The sequence below is a fragment of the Uloborus diversus genome, chromosome 7 (genome assembly GCF_026930045.1).
Source record: "Uloborus diversus isolate 005 chromosome 7, Udiv.v.3.1, whole genome shotgun sequence".
Taxonomy (NCBI): domain Eukaryota; kingdom Metazoa; phylum Arthropoda; class Arachnida; order Araneae; family Uloboridae; genus Uloborus; species Uloborus diversus.
In genome coordinates, this window is record NC_072737.1 from 138,923,768 (window position 1) to 138,937,585 (window position 13,818).

The 13,818-nt window shown below is 31.6% G+C and overlaps 1 protein-coding gene across 1 annotated transcript in view; it reads left to right on the top strand.

The window, feature by feature from the left end:
* Positions 1–13,818, top strand: part of LOC129226909 (uncharacterized) — a 111,982-nt gene that overhangs the window by 78,605 nt on the left and 19,559 nt on the right. The window contains 6 exon segments of the mRNA XM_054861538.1: positions 3,155–3,443; positions 5,049–5,161; positions 6,299–6,408; positions 6,822–6,928; positions 10,095–10,268; positions 12,096–12,466. Of these exon segments, the coding sequence (XP_054717513.1) occupies positions 3,155–3,443; positions 5,049–5,161; positions 6,299–6,408; positions 6,822–6,928; positions 10,095–10,268; positions 12,096–12,466 (1,164 nt within the window).

Below are 13,818 nucleotides of genomic sequence, written 5' to 3' on the forward strand. Positions count from 1 at the left end.
GCTTCTATTGTAATAAAGTAAGAAATTTTTATTTTTTGTACTTTGGATTGACTTTTTACAGGAATTAAAATGAATAAGTTAATTGTTTTGAATCTTACATTTTAACAAACAGTAGTTAGGCTTGTAAAAGATAGAATAATAAAACCTAAAAGTACAGTTGGCTCTCTGTTTAACGACTCTCTATTTAACGACTCTTAACACTCCAGATACCTCCACTGTAGTTTTATAAAAGTTCTGTTTAAGGACACATTCTACTTATGGGCAGTTTTTTGAGGTTCCTTGAAAGTCATTAAATAGAGAACCAACTGTGCTTTGAAAGTTCTTCCTCTAGTGTAATTTTTATATCATTCCCCATGATTTCCATTGAATAACTTTTGTGTGTGTTTGTTTTTCTTTTTTTTAATTTACTTTTTTATTGACTATTTTCAAAAGATATGTTTGCAATAAAATTTGAATTTTTCATGCGTTTTTATCAATATATGTGCTCACCTTTTTTGAAAAAGTATGCATTAATTAAAAAAAAAACAGTATGATGCTTAAAGTACAATGTATCTAAGCTACTGCCAAAGTACTAAAAGTTTAAAATAAGAAACTAATTTCCTTGATTTAGAATGAGAATGCTGAACATTTTTTTTAAGTCAAGAAATTTTAATAAGTTGAATTTGTTTAAATGATTGTATGATCTGTGACATGCTGATATAACTAAATGCACTGTCATTCTGTCCAAAACTTTTAAAGTTTTATTTATATTAAATTAAAACTCTGTTCTATATTAAATTTCTCTACGCTACAAGTTTATGTATCTAACAACATACAACATGTATTCTAGGTATGGAAGCTTACCAACACTTCAACAATATGACTTTAAGAAAAGTTTCAATGTTCATGATAATGACACAACTGTTTTTATTCCTCCAGATAAAATTAAAGGTATGTGTTTCTGATTAATTTCATTTTTTCATTTGAAACTATAATCCTGCCGGGATTCTTTTTTCTGTCATCTAATGCTCGTACTTTATCTTTGTTGTACAAACTTGTTTATTTGGTGTCCACTGAAAATAAAGCATGAAAAACGTCCAGCATTTCCCTATTGTTACAGTAGAAGACCGTTATAACGCACACCTTGTGACAAGAGCTTTTGCATTAATGCAGGTTTTGGCGTTATGTAGGTCATTTCACAAATTTTGAAACTAATATTCAATATATATATATATTAGCACTTCAGAATTAGTTCTATCTGCAATGAAATTTAAAACACTAATTATACAACTAATCATTCACAAATAAATATGCTTTACAATTAAAAGAAATTGAACTATCCTGCACTTCTGCCAGCTTCATAGTTTGCATTACAGCTGCATTTTTAAGAGCCATCTGATATTTTCTCTTTACTGTGAATATTAATTTTCATTTAAAAGCTTTTAAGTAAGTTGGAAAGATGAAAAACTGTTTCACAATTTAATTTTCCTAACAATTTTTATGTTGCGAGGAAAAACAAAGGGATTTTTTAAACTTAAAAACCTATTGTTTACTTCTGAAAAGTTGTGCAGTTTATAGAGAATTGCGTTACATAGGTCGGCGTTATAAAGGCTATACTGTAGTATGAATTCCAAACTTCCGGCGTTATACTGTAGTATGAATTTCAAAGCATGTTTCATCAAATGTGTCAAAAACTTATTTCTTCAGATGCTATGCTTCAAGGGCATAGCTGGGATCTCATTTCAGAGGATCTAATTAACAGACAGTCTTTGAAAAAGGAAAGAAAATAAAAAAAAACACGTACCCCAATAGTAGATGTCCACACACATGATTTTGCTTAAAATCCCGTAACAAACTAAAAATTTTTTACCCCAACCCTGTTTTATCAAACGAGCTGGGACCATGCTTTAACTTTGAAGTTGTATTTTATTAAGAACTTCTCAGTGAATATATTTTGATGCAACATCTATTTTTTATGCAGTAATTATGTTTTTTTATGGAACAAAAAAAGCAAGTTTTCAAATTTGACTTTCTTTATATCTATCTCAGAGCCAGAGTAACATAAGTCTAAAAATTGCGATTTTCTTTTTATCAGTGCATTGTATGTGGAAGCCTATTCCAGATCGAGCCATGTGAACGAAATTCTTTGCAAAAAATCCTTTTAATTTTTTTACCAGGGTTAAAAGAGCATGCGTCCCATCCTTTAACTGCGCCAGAAAAAAAGTTTTTCTTCTCTACTGTAAAATTATGATAATGTGACTTACGTTCCTCTAAGTCTGAGGTGCGGATATTATTCAAGGAGTAGGAAAGGAGTAGGTACATACAAAGGAGTACCATTGTATGTACTCAAACTCAAGTTTTCTTGCATTACGCTAGCAAAAAAAAAAAAGTGTTAAAAAGAATTGTCTTTTTCATTTTGAAATTTTCTTACTCATTTTGGGGAAGTTGGAGACCCCTCCGGACCCACCCCATGGCTGTGCTATTGGCTTCTCTTTACCTTCCCATTGCAGTATAGATATTTGTTTTTCTTCTAAGATTTTTTTTTTTTTTTTAAACCTGAACTGATCATAATTTGAGTTTTGGAGCTTAAGGAGTTCCTAATAACCTGCCCCCATGTAGATTCTGCAACCTGTGCTAAAACATTTTTAGTGTCCTATTCATGATATTCTATTTTTTGCTTTCAGAAACAAATGTATGAAAAATGTATTTTTATTTGTATGTGTTATGTATTTAATTAGAATGTTTCTTTTCAGATCCAGGTGCTTACTTTTTTGGTGTATTAAGTATGCCTTTTGTATTTGATAAAGCATATAAAGAAACAGTATGTGAATATAATACTTATGTTTGGAAAGATGTTTGCCTTGGCAAGTCTAGTACTGCTTGGTCTGTACAGAATTGTTACGTTCTGGAGTCATCAAATTATAGTTGGACAAAATGCAGGTAATTTATCTCATATTTTTGCATGAACTTTTTTTTATGTACTAAGTTATTTCACAACAAAATGTTGGAAAATATTATTTAAATTCAAATATTTTTTAAAATAGAATTTTCATGAAATAAAAAGTTGATTTTTACTTTACTTTTTGTTTTTCTTAGAATCAAATAAAAAAGAGATGCTTCCAAAGTTATAGATTCTTTTACAGATTGATATAATTTTTGTATTATCTCTTCATAGCTGCTCAGTACCCGAAATTACTGCTTATTCAATTCCTCTGCGATGGGATCTGCTGTTAGTACCCAACATTGAATTGCTTGAAACAGAATTTAATCCTTTTCCTGCTATTGTTTTTGTCACATTGTTCATCATATACTGTTTATGCATTTTCCTCAACTTCCAAAGAAAGAGAAATGTCAGATTACCTTGTGTTCCTGTTTCACTAAAGGATAATTGTACTGACCATAAGCAACTGTACTTGATATATGTATCCACTGGAATGTTTTCTTCATCTGGTACTACAGCTTCTGTAAGTATTTATTTAAAATCTGTGTTCTTTCCCCGCTGAAAAATACCATTCAAAAAGTAATAATAAAAGTATAATTTCTGTCATATTTTATTTTCTTTAATTCAAGTTATTTTATGTTGAGTGAAATCCTGTTACAACATTCAACAAAATTTCTGTTTCAACGAATTTTTAGTCCCAATATAATTGCTGTTACATTGCTTGAATTTCATTACAACGAAATCCCCATTACAATGAATAAAATTTGTGGTTCCTTGAATTTCGTTGCAACAGATTTCACTGCATTTAGGTATTTTTTGGTTTTTGACCAATGGTGGGGAAGAAATGTAGTAGGAAATTTTCAGTGTTGAAAATCACAATTCTAAATATAGGAAATCACCTGAAGTGAATTTTATAAAAATGGTAGTTATCTTCTTCAACGCAGAGAGGTTATGCATAATTTCTTTTGTAAAAAGTATTTTCAAGATTAAATTGAAAAAAAAAAAGATATTTATATGCACGTAATGATACATTTGCTGTACATTTATATGTTTTGGAAATTAAGACTTAAATGGTAGCTATCCCCATTTTGTGTTTTAAAGTGTGGAGAGAAAACATGCACTTAGATATCAAGAAAAAAACCACTGAATTTTTTAACCTAAGATGAGAATTCTAGGTATTCATTATTTAACAAATGGAGTTAAAAACCATTCATTTATTTTTATATTGGACTTGGAGCAAAAAACTGAATTAATGATTCAATGAGTGTTATTCAATTCTTTGTAGTCTTGTTTTATTTTAAGTTCTTTGTATCTTTTTTACCTACGTTTATTGATAAATTATTAAAAGAGAGCTATCATAACTTTCAAAAGAAATGCACAGATATAAATTAAAGGGTAATATTAATTATGATTTAGCATTAATTTTCACACTCGGCATAATTTCATAGTATACTCACTATGTTTACCTTTTAAAAAATAGGTTAGCTTTCTAAATAATAAATCAGACTTATTATGCAAATTATATAAATAAGTACTGTTTTGTTCTGGTAAATAACTCAAGGGTTGTTTTTTTAATTTAATATGAAATTATCACTGAAAATGCAAATACAAGAGCATAATTTTAAAACTGTTCCATGATTGAACAAAACATTGGATTTTTGTTTAGAGACTCCTTGTCACTATAGGATATGAGAAATTCTCTTGTATCAACAATAAACCAATTTCACTCCATGATAATTGCATATCTTTTTGCTACATATTGTGACGTTATAAGCTGCTAATTTGTCTTTGAAAGTAATGACCGATTTAGACAAGTAGGGGTCTGGGCGCAAATAATAACTGGAACTCCTGCTAAAACAGCAATTTTAATCAAAAGTTGAGACATTGTTATTCAGTTTTTGCAGGTTACTAAGGCCATGTCCTTTTGTTATTTTAAAGAGGTGGCCGAAGCACAATCACCGTATTCAAGTCCCTGTATGCAAACAGTGATGTCATGAAATGTAATTTTTTTTTTTTTTTTGAATGAACTCATTTGATGAATCACTTACAAAAATTTTAGTTTTGTTCAAAAAATGCATCATGACTTTTTCCATTCATGCATTTAATTCTTTCTTGCTTTTTGAAATAGGTATTCATAGTCCTTCATGGGGCGAAGGGTGTGACAGAAACAAGGCAGTTGATTGGTTCTGATTATGAATGTATATCATTTCAAAAAGGATCGGTGGACACTTTTTTATTGAGGTAAATTCAAATAAATTCTTTTGTTTAACTTGATTTCTTTCATTATTTTTTGTACTTTCTTCATAAATTAATATTCAGTACAGATAACAAATTTCAGATACTTACTGTAGTTTTGCATGAAACTGTTATTACTTTTTTTCCTTTGTGAGAACAAGACCTCAGTTTATGATACAATTCCATATGATTTTATTCCAAAAATTCAAATTTTTTCAATTTTCCCACAACAGTAGGCTTGCCAGATTTTATGAAATGTTCAACCAGGACACCGGAATGCACCCCTCCTCCCAGTGTTGGGAGTATTCAAAAGGGTACATATCCCTACCTTGTTTTTAGAGAGTATTTCATTCTCATTGTTATAGTAGGGATAAATGGTAACTAATGAATCCAAACTAGGGGTAATAATAAATGACAGAAGCAGATAAGTTTAAACATTTTATTTCTTCAATGCTAATATTTATAAGCTACTTTAGTAAGAAGAGACACTTTGAATGAGGAATAAAAATTAGAACAATATTTTGGTTTTAATCTCGTGTCCCATCACCACAAAAAAGCTATAGAAATCTATGAGGATCCAATTAACTTGAATGAATGACAAAAAAGCAAATTTGAAAGTTAACAAATTAAGGGTGCCAGTACTTCAGAATGCACCTATCGTATGAGGCAGTGAGAAACAAAGGGATGTAAGTGGAAAAAATCGGCAATAACCTGCACAAATAGTAAGAAACCTCTCCTCTGTCTTCGGACAAGATAATAGTACTAGTATCCCTGGTAGGTACAGCATGATTTAGAAAAAAAAATTCCAAGAAAGCCTACCTAGGACGTTATCTTTAAACGTTTTTACTCAAAACTTGAAAATGTCCACTTACATCCCTTTGCTTCTCACTTCCTCAGAGCAACATTAAGACATCTAATCCCAAGAATAACACTAAGACATCCTACTGTTGCTCTTTCCATCATCAAAGATAAGCCAATTAGATGCCTCTAAAAATTAATGATAACCAAATCAGAAGCAATGCACAAAATTGTATACCTCATTTCATATAATAAGGGAAGGATCTAAATTTAAAATGTTGAAATTCTATTTACCTTTACCTGAACTGACCCTTCTTCATTCTGTACTTTATACATTTTCTGCAGTACTCAAGATAATCTGGGACCATTAATGAAGATTGAGGTGTGGCATAACAATTATGGACCTTCTCCATCTTGGTACTTGAATAACATTGTTATAAAAGATGTGAAAACAGGTAATTACTGTTCAGTTTTGTTTTGTGTATAGTATACAGTTTAAGTTAATGGCAGTTGCTATGTTGAAAACGGTTTGTTTTATTTAGGTTACTTGTAAAAATGATTTTATGTTGTAAAATTGATTCATATTATGTGATAAGGTAATTAACTGTTCTTTAAGTATTTGTTTGCTGGTGTTAATCATTTTATACAGTTCTAGCGGTATCTGCATGGCAATGCCCTAGCTAAGAATTTAAAGGATTTCCCATAAGTTGATAAAAATCAATCGTCAAGCCAGGCATAAAAGGCAGCTAGTAATAAACTTAAACTTTGAAGTATTTCTTTTTAAATGTGATATTCAAAGTTAATGGTTGGAAAGAAAGAAAATTTCCAACTATTACAGCTTTTTTCACTTGTTTATTGAATTTTTCAGAGGAGTATTATCATTTCAACTGTTACAACTGGCTTGCTGTTGAAAAAGATGATGGAAAAATTGAAAGAGAATTGCCAATCATGGAAAATTCGCTTACATTCAAACAGGTAAAAATAACTGTCCATTTTTTAATAAAATACTCTTCAAAAAATTGCTTTTATAATCAAATGTGCTTCCAGAGGAAAATGATTTTTTCTTCCTCTCTTTTTATAAAACATAATAATTTACATATTTATGTAATATAAAACTAAGTCAGGTTCATCACTTTTCATCTTTTGAGTGCTTGTCCAGTGACGAAATTAATTTTCACAATGTAGACTACATTTGTCAGAACCTTCGTGCTATGACTTTGATAATTCTCAAGGCCATAGATAATATTCACTTGCTTTCTTAATCCCTAACTGCTACCTCAGATGGTTTTGACAATCAATTTTTATTTCTGTTCCTTTATTATTTTAAAAAATTCTGAAACCAAGCTTTTTTCATCACAGAAAATGCTTGTGTTTTTCTTTAAATTTTTAAATCTTCTAGAAGTATATATAGTGTTGTTTATCAACATTGCCTTGAATTGATTTTTTAATTTAAGTTATTAAAATAATTATTTAGAAAGCTTGTATTGTGAATTCACACTCCAGGGTCCCTCGTACCTACCACTATACGTTGTTTAACCACTTGGGTAGGGAAGACCGCTGTTTCTGATCCAGACCAGGAGCCGAGCAACCCCTGATCCAGCACACCCAGTGGCATTGATTTGGAAAAGGGAGCTTGGGGAACTTTGTGGCCACAAACATATTTAACTTGCCCCAGTCATGATTAACAAACATAGAGGATTTTTGAGAGTCTGGCATTGAACATGGAACCCTCCAATTAAGAGTCTGATGCCTTACCGATCAGGCCACCAAGGCCGCATGCGTGACTCAAGGTTCTTTGAGAGCAGGGTTCGTACGCTCCTTCAAAACTCCTCCAATATTCCTTCATTTATGAAATTTTTTGAAGGGCCCTTCTAGCTCCTACAACTTGATTTTAACTTCTTCAAAACTCTTTCTTTTTTAGTTCAAGACTACGTAATCTTCCTCTGTGACCGTAACTTAAAATACTTCGATCAACAACAAACTTCGCCACAATGGTGATTTTAATGTAGTAACTTCATGCATTTATTTTTATTATTTTTTTTTTGTCGATTTATAAATTGATCATAGTTAATTCATAAAAGTTGAAGCTGAAAATTTTATTAGAAGACTAAGACATTTCATAAGTGAAGTAAAGCATGCTTAAATGGTGCTTAGCTATTTTTTCAAGTTTTATGATTGTTTTTCCCTCCACCACTCTCAGCAATAAAAGTCAGGTTGTCTAATCAGTGCTTAAATATTTAAAAATACATATGTAGCTGTACTATATTAAGTTATATGTTTAGTTAATCGCAGTTATGGCATTGTAAAAAGGCTCATCCACAAATGACATCATGCCTTAAGGAGGGGACGGGCTCATGAAATTGTGACAAGGGGAAGAGAGAGGATGACAAAAAGTGACATCACTTAGTTCTTGCAACAATATGTTTGTAATCAATATGACATGTGACAGGGGGAGGAGTTAGTGAAGTGTGACACTTTGTGATAAAGGGGGCAGAGGGTAAATATATTGAAAAAAAAAGTGTGATGTCACTTAATGACACTCCATTAATACTCCTTAAAAACTCCTCCAAATCTCCTTCATTTTATTTCTGAAATTGAGTACAAACTGGATAAACCCTGGAGAATTTTATCCTTAACACCTGCTTTCCCTAGGGTTTCAGACCTAGGAGAAGTATATTTTCACTCGACACAAATGGGTTTCTCACAGCTGTAAGCAATCACTTTTTGCACTGCTGTACAAGGGCGCCCATATGCAATATTTTAGGGGGGGGGGGGCTCAGATATTTTCTCCATGGTTTAGCAGGATATTTTCCCCATAGAAACCGATTTCAGTACAGATTACAGTTATTAAAATTTGACATTTTTAATAACTTATTAATTAATTGCTGGAAAAGAAATGTTTTTACATTTCTGCAAAGAAAAAAGTATTAAAACCAAGGAAGTTCTAATTACAAAGGGGGGGGGCTTGAGCCCTCTCTTGCCCCCCCTCCCCCATATGTGCCCCCTGCTGCTGTAGATTAACTTGCTACAGTTTTTATCAACCGCTCACAACTGCACGTAATTACATTTTACACTGCTGTAGATTAACGTGCTAGTTTTTATCAACCAATCTTTTCTCTTTTACGATGTTTTTTTCTCATCTTACAACACATGTTAACTGAGTGTGCTGAGCCAGCAAAAAGATGCGTCAGAGAATTCTTAAACTAGGGGCATGGTGCATTTTGTCAAATTGGAATGGTTTAGACTGTAGAAGGTAAGGTTGTAGGAAGGGCAGAAGGGGGCACAGCAAGGACACTGACAGGATAAACGCCTTAGCTCGTAACAGTCCTATAAGTGTGATTTTGACTCACCTTTTAGTTCCAGTAGATGAAACAAGTTTATCAAGCACAAGCACTACTCTTTAAAATCGGTGATATAGTCGCTGAAATACATATTGGTGAAGATTTAAAAAATATATAGATTTTTTTAAAGGTGTGTTGACTTTACCCAAATTAATTGTTGATGTAGCTTCAAATCTGAAAAAAAAAAATTGTTCTTTTATTGATAGCATAGTGCAATCATCTGGGAATTGAAATCCAAACCTTGTTTTTGTGTAATTTTTGGTTGAAATTAAGATCTGAAACGTTACTGAACTAGTCTTAAGTAGTGGATAAAACTCACTTTACCCTTCCTCTCAGAGGCAGGGAGAAACAGTATCTTCTGGCTCTAACCAATAAAAGGGGTCATTGTGCTTTGAATTGTCCACTTACTAAGAGCTGGAAATGTGACTCAAATTTGCTTTTCATGCAATACACTTTCTTTCCTTTGCTGAGTATATACTCGATTTCAGCAGCATCAATCAAAGCACCTTGCTGAATATCTGGGCACTTTCAAGAAGGCATGTTTGGACAATGGCCACAAATTTTGAAATATATTCAGAATAAATTAATGTTTTAACATTTTTGTTTTCCTTTAACTATGTGTATAATCTATGTATTTATGTTCTCTTTGGGAAATATTTCATTTTTTTAATATTTGAAGGTGCACTATTAGTTTTTTTCTATGTTATTAATCAATTGCTTCAATCGTTCTACATATTTTCCTTTCTGTAAACATATTGCTAAATTAATGTTTTAATCATACTTGTTTTCTTTTACTACAGATTTTGTACAGAAATATTGTTACCTTTATTTATGACTTCAATATGTGGAATGTTTTGTATTTTGAATCTCCAACATCTTATTTCACTTCTTGCCAGAGGCTTACTTGCTGTTTGTGTTCCTGTGTAAACATAGCTCTTTTATTGTGCATTTTTCAAAGAGACATACTTACAGAGGTATTACATTGAATATTTACTTTTTTTGTTAGTTATAACCATATATTATTTGAATTATTTTCTGGTGGGTGTAGTGTAGGCTGTAGAGGAGATATACTCAATGCATTTAATATCAAAAACAACAAAAGCCGTGCCCAAGTACATTGAATTTGCAAAGCTAATTGCTTCCCCCTGACCCCCCTAAGTGATGGGACTGCTATTATTCCAACTTTGAGGCCTTGATGGTTAATGTTTCTAGCTTTTCAAAATAATATTGTGTAATTAGATGTGTTTATTTATCGGAGTCTTTTGTGATATACTCGTTCTAAGTTCTTTCTTCCTTTGGTACTCCTTCTAAGTAGTATATTAAAGCTCTAGACTAGGAATTCTGAAGGTTAGCCACTGGCTACCAGAGTCACAAAAAAATGGTAGTCACTTTTGACTTTTTGTAACCTTTTTTTTTTAAACATATTCGGCGCAAAAAATAAATTACCTTAAGGGATTTTACTCTGAATTACTTTGCCAAAGTGGCGTCGACTGTTAGGTTGAACGTCTCATGATTGGAAGCATGCTGTCATAACACAATATACAGTATGATTTTTTACAAATAAAGAAACACATCGTTTCCACTTTTGCCCACTAAGACTTGATTTCTTGGTAGCCATTTTCAACGAAATGGTCGCCCTTTGGCGATTGTTAATCGCCAAATACACTTTATAGTACATCCAGTGGTGGTTCATGAGTCATTTTAATAGAGATTAGGGGTGTAGTTGAGAGGAATGTAGAGGGATTGGATTGCCCTACTTTTTGATTTTACATTGACATCTCACCACTTTTTTCTAATTTAAGATAATACCCCCCCCCCCCCTACATTTTATAATCTTATGCTCCTATCTGTAAAAGTACCTCCACCCTTTTTTTCTAGGACTGCACTATTGATTGAGAGTTACAAAACAAATTTGGAAAATTAAATATGAAGATGCAATATCATTTACAAATTATTATTTTTTTTTTTTTTTTTGAAGCAAACAAATCAGTAACGGTTTTACTAAATTGAAGTTTGTTATCTGATTCTTTCAATGAAAGCATGTCTAGAGCTTTAATCTGCTCTAATATTAGTGCTTGTGGAAAATAATGTTTCAACTACTTATGAGCATAAAAATTAAAACAGTGGAAAAGGAGGCAATGCATCTTAAACATACAATATTTTCCAATGAATTTTCTGTTAAGTAAAATTCCATTTGCAAATGATGATAATGTTAATTCTGCCAATATTCTCTGCAGCAAACAGTTTTCCTTCTACTCATTTGCAGTTCAATCTATTGATCTGTGTTGGTCTTATTTTTTGTATCATTTTGTTTTGTGGTTGCATCATGAATGGGAGAAGTTGAGAAGAATTTGAGCTGCAGCAGATCAAAAAGTTTTTAGAAACAAAAACAATTATTGCTTATGATCAACCATTTTGGCAGATACCCCCCCCCCCTTTTCTCCCCTTTTTTTCAACAATTCTATAACGTAGGAAAGGAGAGAAGTAAATATCATTAAGAGAACTCAGGTAAAATGGCACCCGAGTCTCAAAACTGCAAAAGATAAATAAATAAATAAATAATAGCAACAGTAATGTTTTTCCTGAAAATTGAAAAAAATATTTGATTATTATAATTTTTATATAGTATTACCAAACACTTATGTTTTACAGTTTTGAGACTGTATTGATTTACTTCTCTCCTTTCCTTCAAGAAAATAGATATTAGGATACCTTTGTACTGTGTTTTAATAGTTGCTGGATCTTAAAGTCAAAGAAATTTTTTAGGGGTTTTTATTACTTCTCTTAATATTTATTTTCAGCTTGACAAATATGACATTTTACACATGACCTGGGAAACTCTTATACTTTGTTTTTATGTATCGGCCGCTGCTGCTGTGCCACAACTGATTTACACTACCCTGTTTCGATTTTCCATGCCACCACCAGTGACTTTAGATCCAGAATTTAGCAACATATTTCACTCTTTGTCATTGGATAGTTTCAACTGCTGGCTGAAGAATAAATTGTCCAACTCAAGTTCCACTACTGATAGGTCATCAATGGAGGACTCAAACAGTTTATATAGCTCAGAGCGTAGTAGCAGTTTGTCTGTACCTGATGTTTTAGACGAAAGTTTCTCTTCAATTGAGAAAGATGCATTGGAATTTTCTGTTGCTTTCTCGGATGTCAGGTAACTTGATTTGATAAAATGCTATTTTATCTGTATATATTTTAATGTAAGGAATTATTAGATATCTTTTAATGAAGTATCAACTTTCTAGGAAAAAATTGTGCTTAGAAAAAATTAAATCATATCCACAACATGTACAAAAATGCCCAATTCCTGGAATAAAGTGCAAATATCTGCGAAAAAATGTCAAATGTCAGAAATGGAATGAGCAAGACTTGGACTGAGTTATATTGAATATTTCACTTGCGTAGTATGATTTTTTTTTTCTTTTGTGAAGAAAGGATCGAATATCTTCTTAATATATGATTTCAGAAAGTTCTACTTTTCCCCTTTCCTCTAACCAATGGGGATTTAATTTTTATAGTATTTTTTTTTCCTAACCTCGATTTTTCCGGCATGCTGGAAAGGACCAGACAAGTGTTATTGAAAATCTGGTGACCCCAAATTTTGCGGCATGCCGTACAATGCGGGATATCATGGTAATATTGTTCATTTATTATTAAAAATAACCAAAAAGTTATGCATTATTTTTTTTATGATGTATTAATACATCTTTCATATAAAAATGTAATATAATATTTCTTTTTTACTTGTAGTTTATCTTTCTAAAATTATTAGTAATGCAACAAATTTAAATCATAATAAAAGTGCCTAATCAAATATTAAACATAGCTCAGAAAGAAGAAAATATCTTATGACTGTAAGGACTAATGTATATTTTTTATTTCTGAGTCATTTAACTGTAAAAGTATCTAACAGAAGAAAAATGAGTAAAACAGCTAATGCTAAATTAACTCCATTGAAATTGATAGAAATCTAGAATGAAATATTAGATATAATTAATGAAAGAAACCATAATTAATAGTCTACATGATGTAGTTATAATGTTTGAAAATAAAGAGTAATTTGAGGATGCATTTATTATTTTGAAGGCTGTAGTTCGTGCTAGTTGAAAATACAGGCCGAGGAGTCAGTCACCTTTCTCACCTTTAGTCACCTTTTGAAAATTTGGTTACTTTTAGTCACCTTTTGCAACTTTTGTCACCTTTCTCACCTTTTTTGAAATGCATTTTAGGAATTTTTTTTTAGAATAATTAAATCTTTGAAAAGTATCTGAATGGTAGCTTTAACAGTGAACTTAATTTTTAAAATATCTTAAATATGTCCCCCCCGCCCCCTACCTTGTTGTTGTTTAAGAAAAATAGCTATGCTATCGGGAAATTGGGGAATTTTTTTATCGCTTGCAATTGCACCCTATGAGCAGAACCAGTCTTTCTATCCCTTCTACAGATCGACTTGTTCCTTATTTTCGGGAATGTACGTTAAAAGAAGCATGTTTATCCTATTATACT